This window comes from Anarrhichthys ocellatus, unplaced genomic scaffold (genome assembly GCF_004355925.1).
Source record: "Anarrhichthys ocellatus isolate YVR2014 unplaced genomic scaffold, GSC_Weel_1.0 scaffold38, whole genome shotgun sequence".
NCBI classification, from domain to species: Eukaryota; Metazoa; Chordata; class Actinopteri; order Perciformes; family Anarhichadidae; genus Anarrhichthys; species Anarrhichthys ocellatus.
The window spans coordinates 3,514,113-3,534,600 of NW_022280068.1; the positions used below are offsets into that span (position 1 = coordinate 3,514,113).

A 20,488-nucleotide genomic window follows, 5' to 3' on the forward strand; every position below is an offset into this window, starting at 1 on the left:
GGAGATGTCCACGGGTGTTGCAGTGGCTGTATCCTCCTTTTGTCTCAGGTTCTGCCTTCACCTTGTCTGACCCAGCTCCTTCCTTTGCTGAGTGCAATGGATCAATGAACCTTTCCAGCTGTGTATGTGCACATATCTCCACAAGAAATTGTCTCTGCAGGCCTGTGCAGTTGTGTTCAATGCTTATTTGTGTTTGCACTTACTCTGCATTGAAGGCAATTCTTGGCATTATGTGTAACACACACTCCTAACTCTTCCCTGTACAGCTTTACTCCAATTAAGGTAGCACTTCCTTGTGTCAAGCAGCTTGCACTGAGGCTCTCCTCTTGCCAAACTAACAAACCGCAGTGCCCTGCATAAACCTAGAACCAGCCAGACATGGTGTTATTATCCATCACGCCACCCCATGACAGGCGGGTAAGGCCTACTGGGTTCAGCAGACCCAGCCTGATCACCCTGTGTCTGACTGTCTGACTCTATTTTTCTCTGAGGGCTTCCTCAAACCTTCTCTGAATGTCTTCTGCTTTGATTTCTCCTCCACTTTTGTTTGACTCACTCTCACTCTGAATGTTTTTCTTTCTGGCACAACAGACTCATTGCATTATCGCATAATTTGGCACAACCAGCTGGTGTTCGGGCGTCACTAGAGCAGTGAGGAGAGGACACCCAGTCTCTGCTGTTTTTCTTCTTTTTGCCTTCCAGTATTACATTTCTTGATCCTATCTGACGACTTGTGGGCCATGTATGCGTTTGTCAGGAAAGCGATTGAAATCTGATTTGAAAAGGACTGGTAGCTGTGCACTAAATGTCGCACCATGTATTTGTACACACTTTGCATTGAATACATGTAGACGCGTCTTAGTTGCAGCAAAGTGCTATGTGTTTTGGTTTAGAATGGCTGTCATCCTCCGACTCACTCACTCCTCACCTCATTCAGATTTCCTGTGTCAATGTTCATACTTTGCTGCCTCCCACTGGTGCAAAGAGAAACCACACCAAATTTCAGGATCGGCTGTGGCTCTCTGTACACAGGAACATGTAATCATGTCTTTCTCGTCGAGGCTTGGGGATCAAGAAAATTAAATCTGCTGTGTTTCCCACTTCTGTAATGAAGGGGGGGGGGGGCTTAGAGGTAGGCAAACCAAGGAGTAAGGGAAAGATGGAGAGATGTAATAGGCAGGGAGATGGACTGTGGCCTTAGGTGCTGTCTGTGTCAAGCAGACTGGCCTTAAAACTACCTTGATTTAACTTGTTAACAGGGTTGGACAACACGATGAGATCAAAACAGATATTTGTCAACAGGTACTTTTTTTTACTAATGTAACATGACGATGCTTGTGTGTATCTATAGTGACATGACAGTAAATTCATCTATTTTACTGCATATGTATCACCCAATCTTCCACTTTTACAGTTTCACTTTTTCAAATTTCTCTCACATCAGCATTTCTAATAACCACTGTGTCCCTTTAGGTCTGTGGTTTGACCTGGAGATTTCCTACAGTGGCTCCTTTCTGATGACCCTGGAAACCAAGATGAACCTCATTCGTCTGGGCAAGGAGGGAGAAAGTGTCCGCTTTGGGGAATTTGGCAAAGACGGGTGAGACAGTTAAACACACAGATTTGAGAAAAGCTTCAAGACACTAGACACTAAAAGGTATATGTGTCTCTGTCAGGTGTCTGCCACATTCTGTCTGGCTCTCACTTAGTATTCTATATCTTTGCTGTCTTTCATATCTTCTCCTTTCTTTTCTCTGATATTCTCTCTCTACCTTCTGGATTCCACCTTGTTAATCGGATGTGTTTCTGCTCTTGGTGAGTGCTGCTTGACTTTCAACCATGATCTTTCTGTTCAACTCTCATTCTCTAGTTTTGGGGTTGTCTCATTTCATGTTACCACCCAATTCTTCATCTAATTCAGTATTAATTTTCTCAGTCAGAAACACAGATGAAGGCACTGAACACACTATGTACAACCCCAAAATTCATTCTCAGCAACAAACAGAAAAGGTTCATATTTGTCAGGGTAAATTTGCAAGATGCACCAATCAAACTTTTTCCCTCCCGCTACCAATAGCTATCTGGTATATTGGATTGGTTCATCCATAAAATACAGTATGCATGCATGTAAAGTATGTACCTCTCAGGGCTAGATTGATTGCCAGGAAATGAGAACTGAGCTCTTTTTTTGCTAGTGCTCAGGAAACAAGTAAAGTTTCAGTTTCACATCAAATGACTCCTGAAAGTAAAAAAAATAAAAATACCTAACCCGGTGGAAACTTACTGAATTATCTCTAAACGGTTATGTTTCCAGAAGTTTAGGTTGTACACATGGGTCATGTACACTTGTGTCACCTTGTTTACATACCTCATCTGTTCATTGTTTTGTTGGTACTGTACAATGAAACACAGCATTTGCATGTTTTGCTGCATGCATGCAAATGTGTGTGCATGTGTGCCCACCATAATCCATTTTTGTTTGTTTATGTATTTCCAGATACAGGCCACGGACTTACTGCCTGGCTGATAGTGATGAAGAGTCGTCCAGCGCAGGCTCATCCGATGAGGAAGATGCCTCAGATCTCTCAAATGATTCGGCTGGAGCAGAGGGGTGAGATTGAGTTTATATACATTCTCTGTGCTCACTTAATCCAATTCCATAATCACAAAATGATATTACATGTACGTAGTAGTCATTTAAGGAAAAAATGGAGACAAAAGATTTCTTGTTATAAACTTGAGGGAGGTGAAAATACTGAGACTTAGAATGACTTAAATTGGGACAGAAGACATAACTGTCCTCCAACAATATATTGCCAGGCATGGCTAGGAATTCATCAAAAATATTTAATATCAGTTATCAAAAAATTGTATCATTAGATTTCATTGACGCCCAGCCATACTAAATTCAATATGTGAATTTAACCCTGATCCTTTATTGAATACAGTTTCGTTGGAGGCCACAAACCCAGCAAGATCATGCGCTTCGTGGACAAGATCACCAAGTCCAAATACTTCCAGAAGGCCACAGAAACAGAGTTCATCAAAAAGAAGATGGAGGAAGTGTCTAACACACCGCTCCTGCTTACAGTGGAGGTGCAGGAACTCAGAGGAATGCTGGCTGTCAACATACCGCCTCCACCCACTGACAGGATATGGTACGTAAAGGGAGGGATGTTTTTCTACTAACTCATTTGTGAAATGCTGTTTGTCAGACTGACAAATAATCACACCTTTTCTCAAAGATAGCACTTTCCCACCGAAGGAAAACACAACTGACTCTTGCTGGTTAAAATGGCTTTCAGGTGACTCTTAATTAGCCGATTTCCTCCCTCGTGTCGACATTTACATAATTGTATTTCTAAAGAGTGGAATGATTCATGTCCAACATACACAGGGAGGGTATCTGTTATCAGAACAAATGAAATTCAGTCTACTCCACACCTGCATGTTTTATTTGAAAAATTCAATTCTTTGTTTAAAACGTCAATGCCCTCTGCTGGTGGTGACCATACAATTGCATCAATAGACTTTTTCAAAGCAGTCATTTTGACTTGTCATAACAGGAAAAGCAAAGGTGAAACAAATTTCATTAGCAATGACTCATTTCCATCCAGTATCACAGTAAGCAGTGACAACGAGCCAGCATGCACATTACCAGGACCATAGACTGTATACAAGATTTGAACGGAGCCACCGTGATGTCACCAATTGGTTTGTGGTCTACAGTTTTAAAGCCTTGAGATTGATATTTTAACTGTTGCCATCTTGGTGTTTTGAAGGCTAAAGTGATGACATTTGGACAAGAGGGTGGAGCTGGGGAAGAGTTTTGCCTGGCGGGGCCATGTACTGTGTAGCATAGCAATTGCTGAGTTACAAGCTGACACCAGTGCTAGCTAGCCAGTTTGGTTAGCAAGGTGAATCCGTAATTCATGTTCACTGTGATATTAATTGGGATGCTAATTTTATCTTGTGAAAAACATACTTAACACAAAATGCCTTAACCTCACCTGATGGAATGCAGTGGTTTCAAATGTTATCAATTACACCTGTGCTTTTCCTGCTAGGACAGGCCAAAATGTATGCTGTGAAAAATGTCCATTTGTTCATTTGTCATCTCTTACTAATGTTTATAAGGTAATCTTTGAGTGTTTTGACCGTTCTGTTGCAGGTATGGCTTCAGGAAACCGCCTCACCTGGAACTGAAAGCGCGACCTAAACTGGGGGAAAGAGAAGTGACTCTGGCTCACGTTACAGACTGGATCGAGAAAAAACTGGACCAGGAATTCCAGGTATTGAGGAACACTACATTTTGATTTTTAGACACTTGAACACCGATGACAGGGTTAGGGATAGAAAAATTTAAAAGTTTGCCAAAGTTGAAGTCGCCATGTGATTCCCTGCATCCATTCCATTGAAATTAATTGCATTTGACCTGAAATGCTGTCATATTTTCAAATTATATTCAACTCCTAGATCAAAGTAGCGTTATTAGTGTAAGGATGGCCTCTGAGCGAGGCCAACGGAAAACCACGGTTTTGTACCGCCGGCTCATGCTACCATAGTTTTGGAACGAGAGGAGTGAGCAGCGGGGTATTCAGTTGGTTTCAATCTGCGACATCACCACTAGATGCGGCCAAATCCTACGCACTGTCCCTTTTTAAACAGTTGCACATAACCTACTGGTATTTATTATGTGCTCACTATTTGTGGTTCAAATTCTAAGACATCCCATGTGTTACGAATAGTAAAAATTGAAAGACCACCCACTGTCCTTCCGTCATTCACTCTCCTCTTTTAGAAAATCTTTGTAATGCCAAACATGGACGATGTATGGTTGACTGTCATGCATTCTGCAATGGACCCACGCACAGCCGGCGGACCCTTAGTTGGCCTCACAGTGGACCCAGAGCCTGCCCCTCCAGAGAAGGACGGCACCAGCCAACCATGAAGATTGTTTACAATATTTCCTGCTTGTGAAGTCTGGGACTGGAGCCAAAGTCAAAATATCAGACGCTAATTCAAATCCATTACCGTAGAGGAAAGCCTATGAATTTAAGAAGAACAAGGTAGAGACGTCCGAGGAAACACTAAAGACAAACTGTTGCTTGCTGCCTGAGAAAAAGGTGATTTTGTCTTTGAAGGATTTATACAACTGTAAGAAACTCTATTGACTAGGGACTGATATGTGAAGAGTCATGTTTGGCTCAGAATTTGGGTTGGTAAAAGTTAATAAGGGGAGTATATAGGGATACATAATTTCTGCTAAGATTCTGCTAAGGCTAGGGAGTGAGATGGAGCCTGGTAGCCCCTTTGTTATAGTAAGTGGAGTTTTACGATATGATAGTATGTTGAAATTAGAAGGGTTTCATTTTGAATGATTATGGTGTGATGTTGTCATTTCCATTGATGAGAATGAAAACAACAAAGTGTAAGCAGGTTAAGAAAAGTATATTAGAAAAGCTCAAATACTTGATAGATTTATTTACCATATAAACATTACACCTTTAAGTGGCTTTATGTCAGCAGTTTTTCATCGGGTGTTAAAAGTTGACAGTATTCATTTGTGCTGTGACCACATCCTGAACACCTCGCTTCATTTGCCAAGACACCATTTTTTTATGCCAATGATGTCCTTATCCATGTCTATATTGAAATAATGCTCAAGAGCAGTAAACATGTTATCTAGGAGAAGTGTCATGCATTGTGTAAATTCCATACTAATTACAAATACACATACAAAATAAGTGCAATGATAAAATCGCTATAGTAGGGTCGTGTGTATACTGTAAATATTATATAAAAGCAAATGTCTGATGAGAGGACCTCTAACATGTCTATTGAATGTATGTGTGGATAGTTTTGGTTCCTATTGTTGTTGTATGACAATAGTGTTTACCCAGTCACATTTTGACTGTGGTATGCAGATTATTGCACAAAATCTTTTTGTTTTCTTATGTACACTATATCATCTTGCATATCTTTTTCCAGATGTGTCATTCAATCGTATAAAGTGGTGTATTTATTTATACATCATTTCTACTTAATTGTGTTAATGATATTGTTGGAAGTTCATTTAAATGACCAACTTTGATATGTAACAGTGCTTTAAAAAGCCTCTACCAGCTATACTGTATGTACAACAATTTGATGAAGTGAGAGTACGTACTGTATAGTAGAGCATATATTGCCAATAATGTAGCCTTATCTTCAGGTTCCCTTTCTGATGTACCTTTTTAACAGTGTCGTAGTTCTAAATATACCAAAGTCCTTTGATTAGGCCTAAAGTGCCAGATTTCTCTCTGCTCAAAGGTACACACCCTGTAGTGATATTGCATTGTGAGGTAATATTTACAAATGCGCTGCAATACCTGCATTAACATTGTTTACAGAAATTCTTACCTTGTTATCTTTTGCTCTCTAAGGATACTAAAGCACTGTAACATGAGATGGATTTGTTTCTGTATGATTGTCTTTCCCTCTATGCTTTGTCAACTTTTTGTTAAGTATTTGTTTTTGAATCACTACACAAGGTGGGTTATTGTATTTTTTTGTCTACATCTTTGTAATAAACTAAATGAAATAAGATTGTTGAGGATGTATGAAGATAATGTCAGGATTTGTATCTGTGAATTATTAATTACTTTTTGAGATTATGAAATTGTAAGGCCAAATTCAGTGATTAGCCAATGTGTATCTGCCTTATTTATACAGCAAAATAAAAGCAAAAGTCAATGAAAGCCTTTTTTTTTTTAAATTCTTTTCATTCTGAGATGCAAATCTGGATTACTTTGTACTATTACAGAGTCAAAAACTTTTTCTAGTGTGTTCAATGGAAAATACTTTATTAGGCAGCAGAATGGCCCCTGTCTGTCATTATCATGCATTGTTGTATTTTGATTACTAATACATACATAATACAGTGTTCGGTAGCTAAAGTTATAACACATCAAATATAGAAAACGCATCATGGGTTTTCTCTTTAAAAACTGGATTTAGAGTTCCTTATAACTATCTCTGTAATTTGAAAGTGGCACAACGTGGTGTAGTACACTACTTGTACTTCGTGGGGTAAAGTAATAACTATTTAGACTATAAAACTCTGCCTTCCATTTCTGTCTTAAATGCTTTTGGAGTTTAGCAAACACTAGGAACCCAAAATCACTTGGTAACGTTGCACTAGATTCAACCAGAAAGGTCAAATGCACACAATTGGCCATTACAATGGAGCTAACGGTAATGCACGCGGGATGATGAGCACTGCTTCTACTCCTCCTACGGATGTTTACGGTTGCCAAGCAACGGTTGCCAGTGCGCTGGTTTATCAGTGATACTGTAAGGTGGTAAGTATTGTCAAAATTAAAGGGAAAGCATTGTTTGGATTGTATTCAGATATACGTAGTATTTCTTTCATTTAAGTAGCTACGGTCGACTGTTGTAACTGAGTTACACTTCGAGCGTTAGCTCACGCGAAATTGTTTCAAGGTTTGACCGTTGGCTAACTAGCTACAAGTTACCGTTGCGCTACCTTTGGTTAACTTAATGCGAGTTATTCGCTTTGAGGTTTTTCAATTTTTCTGTACCACATAGATATGGAAGGCGGGTTTTCTACTGTGTTCAAGTGAAAATATAAAACAAAGAAATAGAAGACGTTAATAGACGTAATACGTTAAGTTGTAACAGTTGGAGAAGAAAAAAAAAAAAATAGCTCGCACAAAAACAGCTAACATTAGCGTCAGACCTCTTTTTCGTCATCACAGGTCCAATGCAGAGCGCTGAAGGTGAGGAAGGAGGTTAGGGAAGGAAGCTCCAGACAAACTGAGGATGGAAATGACAAAGCAGCAGAGTATCTACTGTGAGGCGACCGCTCCACCTGCTCAAGCGGTATGATATCTGTCAGGAATAAACAAGAGTCGAGCTATGCTCTAGCGTTTCATTTTTCACTTCTTTATCAACTTATTGTGGAGACATGGGGATATGTATTTCATCTTTTGTCCACAGGTGTGATGTTGCACTTGTAGTCTTTGTTTTTGGGTGCACATAATATACGTTTACAATGAGATCAAGCCCATTATACTGTACAATGTTAGTCCTATAGGACAGCGATGGCCAGTTCCTGTAAAAGTCTAAAATGTGTCCATGTAATGTGTGTCTAAATCCTCAGTGTCAAAGACCTTTATATGTGCTTTCTATCTGTGGCTCACAGAATCACCCAGGACCAGAGCCTGAGGACCCGTCCCTCCAGCCTCACCCTGACCACAGTGGTGCAGATGACTACTCACCTGCATCCACACATTCAGGTCTGTCACTTTACCTGTTTGTAAGTTACTATTGAGTCCAAAGCAACACGGTATGACGCAGCAGAGCACTGTTCAATACTATATCATTTATCACCCTGAGGGGAATTAACTTGGCAAGTGAAGCACATAAATCAGTACAATTTACATACAGTAAGTGAGACTGCTCATTAAGGCTGGTTTGTTTAGGATTCCTGAGTCCACAGAACCATCACTATCTTGTAATACATTTTAATTTAATACACAAAACTTTATTGTCCAAGGGCAAGATACTGTGCCGTAAGATTACAGTGCCTTCATTAACTTCCTTGTCCCTAAACACATTTGCAATAAAAAAGAATAACAAGGGCGCGAGTGAGTACATGGAGAGAAAAAAACAGAAATAATATTTAGAAGACAGTTGAAGGCGGACAAAAAATAGTTCCAAAAACGTATTTACATGTTATATATTATTGAGCAATATTTATATATGTTCACATGCATTTTTCATTTGGTTAAAGTAATAATCTCAAAGATTTTCATTAAAATAAATGTCTGTAAAAGTTTTAATAAACTTTAAAGAATGTCTTTTCTGTGTTTTAGTGCAAGGAAATGCAGCTCAAGCGCCGTTAACACTTCACCTCTCAAACCTTAACATATCAGAAGACATGGAGGATCGAGAGACGCTGCCGGAGGACGAGGAAGAGGAGAGAGAGGACCACGAGTTAATTGTTCTTGACCCTGAACATGTCTGTTGCTTCTCCTTCAATATTTATTCAATCAGTATTTATTAAATGAATAGATTTTGCCTCATTGCTCCTAAAAGAGAATAATGGTGCCTCAATGGTGTCTCACCTGTGTGAATTCGGTACATTGGTACCACTTAAAAGCTAGGTTGTGCTTTCCAATAAATACACAGTGTGCTCATGCGTCAGCAGCACGGCCCTCTAAAGCTATGTTAATGTTGTAATATGTAATCTTTTGGCAGCCCCTGGTCAAAAGGCATCGAACTGCTCTCAACATTCAGCTCAGAAAGCAGCTGGAAAGGATCAACCTGGAACTGAACCAAAAGGTTGGCTACTTTTCTGTTACTTCCCCCCCCCCAATACTTCTGGCCCCCTTGCTCGGACGACACCCATCTTCAAACCCAGCCTTTATTTGGATCTCAATTACACACCTGTAAAGTTTGTGACTGCATCTTGCACTGTCGTTACGCTATCGCTGTGACAAAATCTGTGTGCAGGAATATAAACGTCTGGCAAAGTACTCAAAACCTCTTCTGTGGTAGTTCCCGCTACAGTAGGTGTCTTCAGGGTGTTCTTGCTGTCATGAAACACTCAACAATAACAAAAAAAACAATGCCAGCATTGCTGTCGTGGCTGGCATTCATAAACACAAATAGGTAAAGTTTCCCTGACTTAACATCTATAGAATCACAATATGTCTAGAAGATGGTGCTGTTGACTTAAAAATGATGGATAATAATAGCCCAATGAAATCACCAAATATCAATAATTGGAGCAAAATGTCTTTGACCCAGAGTGTGTGTGTGTGTGACTAAAGGAGTCAGAGTCCGTACTCTCTCCCACTGCTTCAGCATGCAATGGTGAAGGCAGATGCTAAACACCAACTGGAGCTAGGTGTTGAGACGTTCAGGGTTCAGGAGAAGCTGGCCAGACTCCGGACCAGACTGGATGACCGTCATCATGCTAAGGCACAGGCTGAAGCCAAACATCAACAGACACAAGATCAGCTGGAGGCAATGAAGAGCCAGCATTCCAGGATTACCAGCCAAAACGACAAAGCCAAAGCCAATGGTGAGACTGATTTGCCATTTGGTCTGAAAAGAGTCGTCAATAGGCATTTGTCTGTGCAGCATTGTTCAGGCACAGAAGTATAGACACACCCAAGAGCATAGAGTTTGAGTCTATTGTAACCTCACTTGCTTTGCTCATGATGGTAACTCAATCTCTGAAAAGGGATACAGCTGCAGAAATTGATTGTCTTTGTAGAAACCATGTGGATGTGGAGAAACATGGGTCTGGATTTTGATCTATCATCATTACACTTTTCCTCAGTTCAAAGCTTGATTACATTCCTAAACTATAAAATCTTAAATCAAATTAGGTTTCAGGTTTACATTATTTTTGCTAAAGATTGAGCAGTTAAACCTATTATTTGAATTGAAGCTTCATCCTTGTTATAGCACAGTCCAATTATTTCAGAATCAGAAACAGTTTTATTACCAGGTAGGTTCCCACATACAAGGAATTTGTCTTGGCGATTTAGTGCATAAAAATCAACGGTGCAAAATTCAAGTGACATAATAATAATAGTCAAATTTACAATAGAAAATATGAAATCCTGAAAATACATCTGTTTTTAAAGTGGTAGAGCTGTACAGTTATTGTTTCAGCACCAGTCTCAGTCCATGTGTCCGTTGTGTCCTTGTTGACTCCTGTGTATCTTCTCCATAGTGTCCCAGTTACAAGCGAAGACAGACGACCTGATGCTGCAGCTCGCCTTCACACGAGGAGTCAGTCAAGATCTGCGCTCAAATGTCAAAGCCACGAAGAATGCCAGAAGCAAAGCGAGAGCTGTGAAGAACCAGGCTGAAGATCAGAAGTTGAAGCAGGTGGGCAGACTCCTGCAGATCTTTCAAAGTCTTGACTGTATTAGGAACTATCGTTGATGCATTAAATGTTATTGATTGAAAACACTCCTGTGCCATCAGGATTTATATGTGGAGCGTCTAACAAAGGAGAAGGAGAGGCAGACGCAGCAGATAGCCTTGTATGAGGCCCAGGCCAAAGCTCAAGCAGAGGAGACACAGGCGGCCAAAGAGGCTCACTCTGAGGTAACCATATTATAGCATAAGGTATATAAACTAAAGGATATGAAACGCATCAATGCTGCTGTTAATATTGATATTTCTTACCAAATTTATAAAAATTGGGATGTCATGGTTGAAAATGTCATATTTACTATATATATATATGTACTATGCATATTCTCATATTCTATGAGTGTTGTTGATGTATATGTATATACACAATATTAGTCACGACACGTGCATTCATGTGTGTGTGCAGGCTGAGATGGAGATGGAGTCTCTGGTGATAGCGCGTAAACAGCTGCTGCAGCAGTGGAGCAGCTGCCTCGTGGGCATGAGGAAACGAGACGAGGCCTTCAGCGCCATGCAAGAGGCCATGCGGTGAGAATGAGGGCAACGAAAGGCTGAATGTGAATAGGCTACTGATACACTTCAAATGTCCTGATGCATTCCCAACTTGCATGTGAGTAACAACGTGGCCCTACAGGAGACATGATTCATGGACAGCATCGTGGTGTCAGTCTGCAGTGATAGATAGTTGGTTTGCCTCAGCCTCTGCTTTCAAGGCTAAATCAAACACAATGGGCCCCATGCTGCAAACATTCTCTTAAAATGTTTTTATGTTTTCTCTTAATTTTGGGTTGAGAGAAAAGAATAAGAAAAGTCAGCTCCAAATGTTTTGGAGCGATGCAGCCAAAAAAATTGTTATAAGAAGAAGAAACTCAGCAATAGTTAAATATAGAAACTTCAAATCTTACAAACACTTAAAGTAAACATGATTTTAAAGAGTGTCAGTATTGGTGTTACAGGAGAATCAAAAAACATCAGAGAGCAGCCCGTAAGCAAAATCATCCAAGGGTTTCCTTTTGTTGGACAAACAATTTGCAGACTGTGAAAAGAAGTCTTATCTCTTTCAGTATGCTGTCATAAAATGTTCTCTTACCTAAGAGAAGAGCAAAAAATAAGAAAACGTTGATGGATTCCAGAAATCAATGGGTAACAAAATAAGAACAAGTCATGGATACGAACAACAATAAGAGGACATTTGTTCTCATATCACTTCCTGCATGAGGATCAATATTTGTAGGACACACATTATTAACCTGAGATTAAAATGAAATCTGCATTTATTCATTCTTTACTGCTGCCCTTGTTTCCATCAGCACCGTTGAGCACCAGGTGATTTTGATGGACAGAGAGATTGAAGATTACAAGAGATCCATTATTGAAGAGCAAGAGCGAAGTGAGACACTAACTATGCAGCTGAAGGGGTCCCAGACGGACGGGGCCACATCCACAAAGCTGATCAGTCAGAAGCAGGCCCAGCAAGAGGCTCTGCAGGCCCACTACAGCACCAGCCTCCGCACTCTGAGGGAGACGGAGCTCACCCTCGCCAGGCTCTCTAAGGTAGCTAGAGGACAAAGTCTCCTTTTTTCACAGCTCTGCACCTGGTTGTTTTCACAGAGGTGTCTTGTCACAATATCTTCCTACCTTCTGTTTGAAACCGTTTCGGCTCGCCATTTATTTTCCTGCATCTAGGACATCAGCGCCCACCATGTTGAGGTGAACGATCAGAGGAGGCAGTTGGAGAAAGAGAGCGCTTTGCGTCTGGAGTCGGAGGAAAAGATCATGACCCACATCCAGCAGGAGCTCACCCACAACAACGCTGCCAAGTACTCGCAACGGCTCACCGGCAAGATAGCCACGCTCAAGAAGCAGAAGGTAAAGATAAGAAGTTTATTACTGATGAACTAGATTGGAAGCTGGCAGGGTTAATGATCTCAACTCGGACGTGGACGCTTTCATAAGGACACCAGCCTTATTGTAAAGTGCTCTCATATATAATCACAATATCCTGATTATCCGAGAAAATGGATTTTTAGAAAATGTTGCTATGCACGTTGCCTTTTGATGCGGTGATGCATCATCAAAGGTTGCAGACCCCCGATGGTTTCAGGCCATGGGAAAGCTTAGTAAGAAGGTTGACCATCGTTGAGTCCAAAGGTGCATAACACTCTGAAAGCAAAGATCTTTCCACCAAAGTCCTTTTCCAGAGAGTCTTTCCATGTACACATAAGCAATCATGTTTTCATTAACATTATCATATCATTTAATATCTACAGCATATTTTAGATCTTCATTTTCAAACGGGGCTTGTCTTTGTTAAAGGACTTCCACACAGTTAGGGAACTAGCGTGAATGGCAAAGAAGATGCCAAAAATGCAAAAAGTATGCAGTGCTGAAGATAGACAATTGTAATATTACATTTCATGAAATATGCTAAGGATAAAGATATTACATATTTGATCTGCTCGTCGTCTTTTCCTCCCTTTTAGCTCTCTCAGTTGTGGCATTTGGAGAACGATGTAGTGGCGATGGGACTGGAGAGCAGCGAGGTCGGCCAACATCTGGACAGCCTGACACTCACCCAGGAGGGCCTCGATGAGGAGATCGCAAAGTACACCGAGTCACTGACAATCAACCAGGCTAAGAGCTCTTCCTTTGGTACACTCATCGGGCAGAAGCAGGCTACCATGTCCAGATATAACAACAAGATCCATCAAATCGCAGAAAAAACTGGGGTGAGAGCTTTTGGGGGAAGCAGTGAGGCCTGGCTGTCTGTTGTTTATGTGAAATATAAGTTCATCAGAAACTATCTCAACATGCTACCTTTGTGATTTGTGTGTCTCGATTCCCAGACTGAGGACCTGAGTCCTCTGCAAATCAAGATGGCGGCATTAATGACTCAGATCGAGGAGCTGGCAGCGAATATCAAGAGTGACCAGCAGCTCTGGATGAAACGGCAGAGGACTCTAGTAGGACTGAGCCAGGAGATAGAGGCCAACAGCAAGGACATGCTCAAACTGCAGATAGAGTACACTACCATGCAGCAGAAGAAAATAAGCTTGGAGAGTATGTAATGTAGATATAAAGAAACTCATACATGAACAAATAGGTACACAGGTCCATGTCAGTCAGTCATAGTCAGTTGTCAGGAAATACTGTAGGTTTTCTGTGTATAACAACATCAGTGTGACATCTCTAACTATACCTTTATAGTAAAACAATCCACAGTGTGTGTTGAAAGCTACCCTGTGCACTATTACGTGAGCTGCTATTGAACAAACTCCAAACCCCACCAGGTCAGATTAAAGTAGAGCACCGTGAGGGGACGGAGCTGGACAAGAACATGAAGATCCTGAAGGGAGACCTGCTGAAGCTCAAGACCCTGCTGAGCATGAACAGAGAGCTCAGCCAGGCGCTACAGCAGCAGCATGCATTGATGGAGGCAGATGGGCTCCACAGTCTTAAGGCACGCCATTGATTGTTTGATTCCTCTTTTCTTCCATTTGTATGAGTAAAGGATAACTAACCGTGATATCATGTGTTTAGGAGGCAGAGCGAGAGGCTATCAAGATGCGTATGAAACACGAGAACACCCAGGAGGAAAAGGAGAGACTCCTCAACACTCTGGTGGAGGCAAAGTCAGTCACGTTTGTTTAAGATGAGTTTATATTTTTACGTCTGTATAGCAAACAGCTTGATGCATTTTATTCCCTTATGTTTTATTGAACAAAAATATATATTCCAACTCTTATAAATCCCTGCTGGCTTCAGGCAAGAGAACATTATGATAGTATACTGTTATGATTACTGCTTAGCAAACAGTAACCTCGAGGGTATTTTAGTATATTCATGAATATCAAGATAATTGTTTTCCAATAATTAATACCTAATATGTATTGGAATGAAATTACTCAGTTAATGACATTTCACATGAGTCTGGTTTTGTAATTTTTCAACTCTATATTAAAGGACTGATTTATTTTAAGTATGGTTGTAGGTTGTGTAGTCAGTGTATTATATATATGTTTATTATATACTATATACCTACAGTAGATGACGGTCAGCACGCCCCCAGTTTGAAGAAGCAGACAGACATACTGGCACAGGAGCAAAGCAATGTACTGCTGTGGGAGGGGGCAGCAGCAAGACGTCTTTTAGACACCTAAAAGAGAGGCACTCCTAAAAAATCTATTTCAGTTTGGTGTTTTAAAGGGTTACTTCAGATTCACATTAGTCCCACACGAACACAAACCAACTAAATGATTGAGGCAGCGGTAGACCAGCAACTCCTGTGTTCTGCGAGGTAAAATAAGTGTTTATGTCTATGTGAGTCTGGTGGCATTGAGGAGAGCGTAGATAGATATAATGGCTTCAGTTTACCCTTGGAAAGCAGTGAAAATCTTCTAAATGCAGCATACACTTGAAACTGATATAGCTTTTTGTAGGTGTGCCTTTCTTCTTGGTGTCCAAAATATGTTTTGCTGCTGCCCCCGTCCACAGCAGTACGTTGCTTTGCTTGGCTTCCCTGCTGCTCCTCCTCCCTGCTTTTACAAACTCGGGAACGTGTCGACTGCCATTTCCTGTCGGTAATACACAGAGTATGGATAAGTAGCACATACAACGCTCATACACTTAACAAATTCAAACACACATATTGGGTACTCTGTGTGTGTGTGTGTGTGTGTGTGTGTGTGTGTGTGTGTGTGTGTGTGTGTGTGTGTGTGTGTGTGTGTGTGTGTGTGTGTGTGTCTGTCTGTGTGTGTGCGGCAGGTGGCAGATTATGTTATGGGAGAAGAAGACCCAGCTTATAAAAGAGACTCGTTCAGCTTTGGACGGGGTGGGAGACGTTCAGATGATGAAGGCTGAGATACACCGTATGGAGGTAAACACATTGCACACAATATGATTATACAAAGAGAAGGTAAACAGACATATTGAGTTGTCCACTGCTGTTTGCCTTTGTATGTGCATATAGGTAGTGTACGTACATTAGGGCAGTAACATGTGACGGCTGACTTATTGACAGAGGGGGTATCTTGACCGAAAGAAAAAGGCCCCATGCTTTAGGTGAGACATTTGGATATTATACCACACATGCTACAACTTTCAAACAAAAAAGACTCTCAAAATCTTAGTGTTTTTTTTCTCAATTATGTATCTTTGCTAGTTAGTTGCAATAGGAACACAGCACACACAGATCAAGTAGCTAAGTTACAGATTGATTACTTCCTGTACTAATGACATGCTTTAGATATAAATCAGCCTGTTTTTGTTGGGTTTGGAAGTGATGAGGAAAGGTATAGAAGAGATGTCAAAATCAATGTCATTACCTAAAAAAAAAAAACGTGTAATGGAAATATAATAATTCAACTTTTTAGCCTTTATGGCCCTGGAGGCAGATGATCTGGGGCTTGGGAACTATTGTTCTACACTAGTGCACTGCCCATTTGGGGTGTGGCCATTTGAAAGGAACAGGCCAACCCCTGAGCTCCCAGTATTGCTTGTTGCACCGTTGTCTGAAGGTGTGAGGCCGTTCGGACCCAGAAGTCTCAATAACCGCTCGTTGCTCGTTGACTCCAGGGAAGTGAAGAAGAGTTCGGTTGTAATGTTAGTATTCCATTTTAATCTACAGCACATCTTTTGAATTATGTAATGCTGACAGTAGAATCACAGCAAACATATCAGATATGTTAAAATAAATTCAGCTTTTTCATTCTTTTTATTTCATTCATCACCACTGTTTTTAGGACCTTCCTCATCTGAGGTATTAAAATATCTTTACGGTAAAACAGCATCCCAAACAATACCATAGTATGTGTTTGAGTGAAGCAAACATTTAAGGTGAGCAAAAAATGAATGGCTTGGCCTTCTAAGCAACTTAAAAGTTCAAATTAATAAGATATCTTGGCCTTGGTAATGATTGTTATGCTTCTATTCATGTTTTTAACAATGTTTTAATACCTCTGGACTCGGTTCATTAAACGTGCGTGTCTGTGCAGGTGCGACTCAACCAGCTGATGAAGCAGCAGGAGCAACTGTTGAGGGAGAGTGAAGCAACCGTGGCACGAAGGGAGACCATTGTCCTGCGCAGCGAGGCCATCGCCCACCACTCTGCCCACCGCAGACAAACTAGTAAGGGCGAGCTGAACCGCATCACACAGCGCCTGCAGCGCAAGCTCCGGGACACACAAAAGGTAGGGGACGTGGATCTTTTCCATATCTGCATTACATGCCTGAAGCATGTTGCACAATTGTCTTACATGCAGTATGTACGTCTTTAGCATGTGGCAGAGCGTGAGCAGGTGATCGGGGAGCTACAGAAGAGCCAGGACAGTCTGAGCAACAGGCTCGCACAGCAGAAGCAGCAGCTGATAGAACTCTGCGGCACCAGTTGCATCCTTGATCCTGAATTTGGAAATCTCCAAGACACAAAAGATAGGGTAAGGGGCACATGTACTGGCTTGCAACACATGCTAAATATACTGTAAATGAGCTTTTAAATTTCATAATCTTTGTAGATTACACTGGTGTGTATGTGTGTGATTTACTCTTCACTGTCTTTAAATCTAATCTAATCTTTATCTAAAATGCTGGTACGTGTGTCAATTCAGAATTGAAACATGCACAGGCACCGGGCCATGTAGACATGGCTGGGAACTACCAATTTGAGTGTCACACTTTCCACTTACAGAATCCACTCCCACACACCAAGAATACCTGAAATAACTACTCATGGGCTTTCCCCATCCTCTAGAACCTAGTCCACCTAGTTGCTCTACAGGGCCGTGCCAAGAAGCTGCAGGGCGTGTGTGAGGGCAGCTACAAGGCTTCGTCCACCAGCGAATCTGTTGTCGCCGCTCTGCAGAGCCAGATGGAGCGTGTGCACGCCGTCAACACCATCGTGCACCGCGTGTGTGAGGAGTTCCCTCAGCACCAGAGGGCACTGCACAGGCTGTCGCAAGCGCTTGAAGCACGCACACAAGAACCATAGCAGGAGACGTCCTGAGAAGAAAGATTAGATAAGTGACGACCGGAGAAGTATGCAAGCTCATTTTATTTTAATGTTTGCATTATTATATACTTTATTAATGTTTCCATTCTTATGTTTTAATGTTTGCATTCTTATGTTTTAATGTTTGCATTCTTATATGCTTTGAATGAAATACAATAATAATTGAGTGTGATGTGTTAATGTTATAAAATAAAGACTTAATAATACAAATAACTTAATCCTTTTGAGTGCTTTTTTAAATCCAGTTGCCAGTATGGAATCTAAGTGATATGTGGTTCATTGGTACTATTTGAATGATGAAAGGTTAGTAACATAAATAAAGGTTGTTTCTAGTGACATTGTCCCAATAATTAATGCAGCAAAGACAAAAATAGAGTAATTTCTTAATCATTCAGTATAATCATGTATTTACTGTAACTCATCCACCTTTTGTTTGTTCAGTTACTGAAAAAAGGGCAAACAGCAGCACGTTTGAGCTCTTCATATCTTGTGCCAGGTCAATGTGATCAAATTTCAGATGACGTTATTCCCTTGCCACTTCCTCATTTTGCAATTTAGAACAGTTTTGAGGTCTGTGAGGTTTCACTCCCATTAAAGTCCATAAAGCATGTCGCCTGCATAATCACATAAACAGCCATGGTTGCTGAAACGGCACCTTTTTCGACAGTATATTGTAGCCAAACAATGTGTGATCTGCATCACATAATTACTTATTTTCTTTTCCTCTACTTTCCTCTTGATTCCAGGTAAAGCTCCCCATGTGCGCAGACATTCCACACAACTACTTAAAATGCACTCTTGTTTTATAAAACAGATTCCTCATGACATACAAACATACTTTATACAATTTGTTATGGTCAAAAAAAGTACCATTTGTTGCATCCTAATTCAATACCACACTAATTCTAAGTAGGTCTTGTAGTACCCAGTCTGGAGATGTGGCTAAATTAAGTATACTCAAAGGATTATTATGCATGCTAAAAACACTTAATTTTTAGGTGATATACACCAATTTCCCAAAATGCAATGCACAAAAGAGCTGCATTACATTAAAATATAATGAGGATGGTCGTGTGACAGCCCCAGCAAGATCTTACAAACCAACAAAGAGATAAGATCTGTTGTGCTTTCTTTTTCTCTTAAGTTTATTAGTTTTTGAATACATATCAGTGTATTTATCGGTATCCTGCACTCAAAGAGGAAGACAAAACTCACAATATCATTTTTTTTCCCGATATCATACAATAATATCGTTAAATAGACATTTAACTAGCTGATAACATTCAGAACGGGTGACAATTAATATATTGTATAAAATTGGGACCCAGCTAAACAATGTTGATGCTGTTGGTTTTTCCATTGTGCACTATTAAGCATTTTTCTAACCAGGGCTTACACCAACTGCAAGTGTTCTCACCTGACAGTGTTGAAGTGACACCTATTGATAAAATGTAATTGGCATGTACATTATACTGTTGAAACATGCATAAAGGACTGGGTGAGGCTGTCTGCACTGTGTCTCAGTAGTGACTTCTGTGTCGTTTAAGGTGTGCATGCCAGGGTTTGTGTTTATAGTTATTGTTGGGGCAACTGCACCATTTGCAGTGAACTTCTGAACATGCTCAGCAAGGGTATTTTGTATTTTGAGGTATTCTGCATTACTTCCTCCCAGTCCACGACGACAACATGATAGTGTCATAAGTGATTTGTGGTGGCCTTTGCAAAGCTTCAATTTATTGTTAGTATAGAGAAGCCAGAGTGGACATCTCATGGACGTGCCGCTCTGGCAAAGCATACAGGAAGCTTAACTTGACTATTAACCACCGGGGCTGCCGGAGCACAATGGAACCGAGCTCATTGCAGTAGAGGTGAGGTGTTCCAACGTTTAATTAAATGTTTGTGGATAGGTTGAGTTATACTACATGGAAGCCAGGAGGTTGCTGTTCAAAAGCAGACTCTTAAATCATGATTATCTCTTAGATCTTGAAGCTTGGTAAAACTTCCAAAATCAACACAAAGATTATTTTCCTACTTTTTTTTCATAACCCGTGTAAGTCTAGAAAACACATCTAAAAGATTTTACAGTAAGTAATTGTTCTTTGTATACAAGGAACATTTCACCAACAAAGACCACGCTTGTTATGATTGCAAATTAGTTTGAAATAACATAACATACATAACAAAAAACACAATAAATATGAGAACTGAAACAAACGGGAGATAATTGACACAATTATACAGGTAGGCACAGGTTGTTCAATCAGGAGAAACTTAATTTACAGTGAACAAATATATTTATCAAATTGTGCAAAGCAAAGTTAAAATTTTGGAGAGTCGACACTGGTGGAGGTGTAGAAGATCTAGATCAGGGGTCTTCAATGTTTTTCAGGCCAAGGACCTCCAAACTGATAGAGAGATGGAGCAGGGACCCCCTCCTATATATATTGTATAAAATTGTGTTTTATATTAAACTGGGCCTAGTACCGTGAATACCTCTTTATTGTGCATTCAAAACTAAGC

The 20,488-nt window shown here is 40.5% G+C and overlaps 2 protein-coding genes across 3 annotated transcripts in view; both read left to right on the top strand.

Annotated features, from left to right (window-relative positions):
• The window catches only part of LOC116394191 (testis-expressed protein 2-like), a 27,622-nt gene extending 22,733 nt beyond the window's left edge, over positions 1 to 4,889 (top strand). The window contains exons 9-12 of the mRNA XM_031867075.1: positions 1,474 to 1,600; positions 2,498 to 2,611; positions 2,949 to 3,158; positions 4,172 to 4,889. Coding sequence (XP_031722935.1) covers positions 1,474 to 1,600; positions 2,498 to 2,611; positions 2,949 to 3,158; positions 4,172 to 4,316 — 596 coding nt within the window. The 3' untranslated portion in view covers positions 4,317 to 4,889. The remainder of the gene's footprint in view (positions 1 to 1,473; positions 1,601 to 2,497; positions 2,612 to 2,948; positions 3,159 to 4,171) is intronic.
• ccdc40 (coiled-coil domain 40 molecular ruler complex subunit) lies at positions 4,207 to 18,971 on the top strand. Of its 2 annotated transcripts, none has more exons than XM_031867076.1 (19): positions 4,207 to 4,292; positions 7,761 to 7,884; positions 8,207 to 8,300; positions 8,880 to 9,025; positions 9,265 to 9,348; positions 9,874 to 10,093; positions 10,754 to 10,911; positions 11,011 to 11,133; positions 11,369 to 11,490; positions 12,273 to 12,516; positions 12,649 to 12,831; positions 13,446 to 13,691; positions 13,809 to 14,022; positions 14,253 to 14,422; positions 14,503 to 14,594; positions 15,727 to 15,838; positions 16,956 to 17,150; positions 17,238 to 17,396; positions 17,711 to 18,971. In XM_031867076.1, the coding sequence occupies exons 2-19, from the start codon at positions 7,825 to 7,827 to the stop codon at positions 17,945 to 17,947; spliced, it is 2,859 nt and encodes a 952-aa protein (XP_031722936.1). In that variant the 5' UTR covers positions 4,207 to 4,292; positions 7,761 to 7,824; the 3' UTR covers positions 17,948 to 18,971. The 2 variants fall into 2 exon arrangements, with proteins under 2 accessions (XP_031722936.1, XP_031722937.1); XM_031867077.1 differs by lacking the exon at positions 4,207 to 4,292 and adding an exon at positions 4,952 to 7,343.
• Positions 18,972 to 20,488: the final 1,517 nt, after the last annotated feature.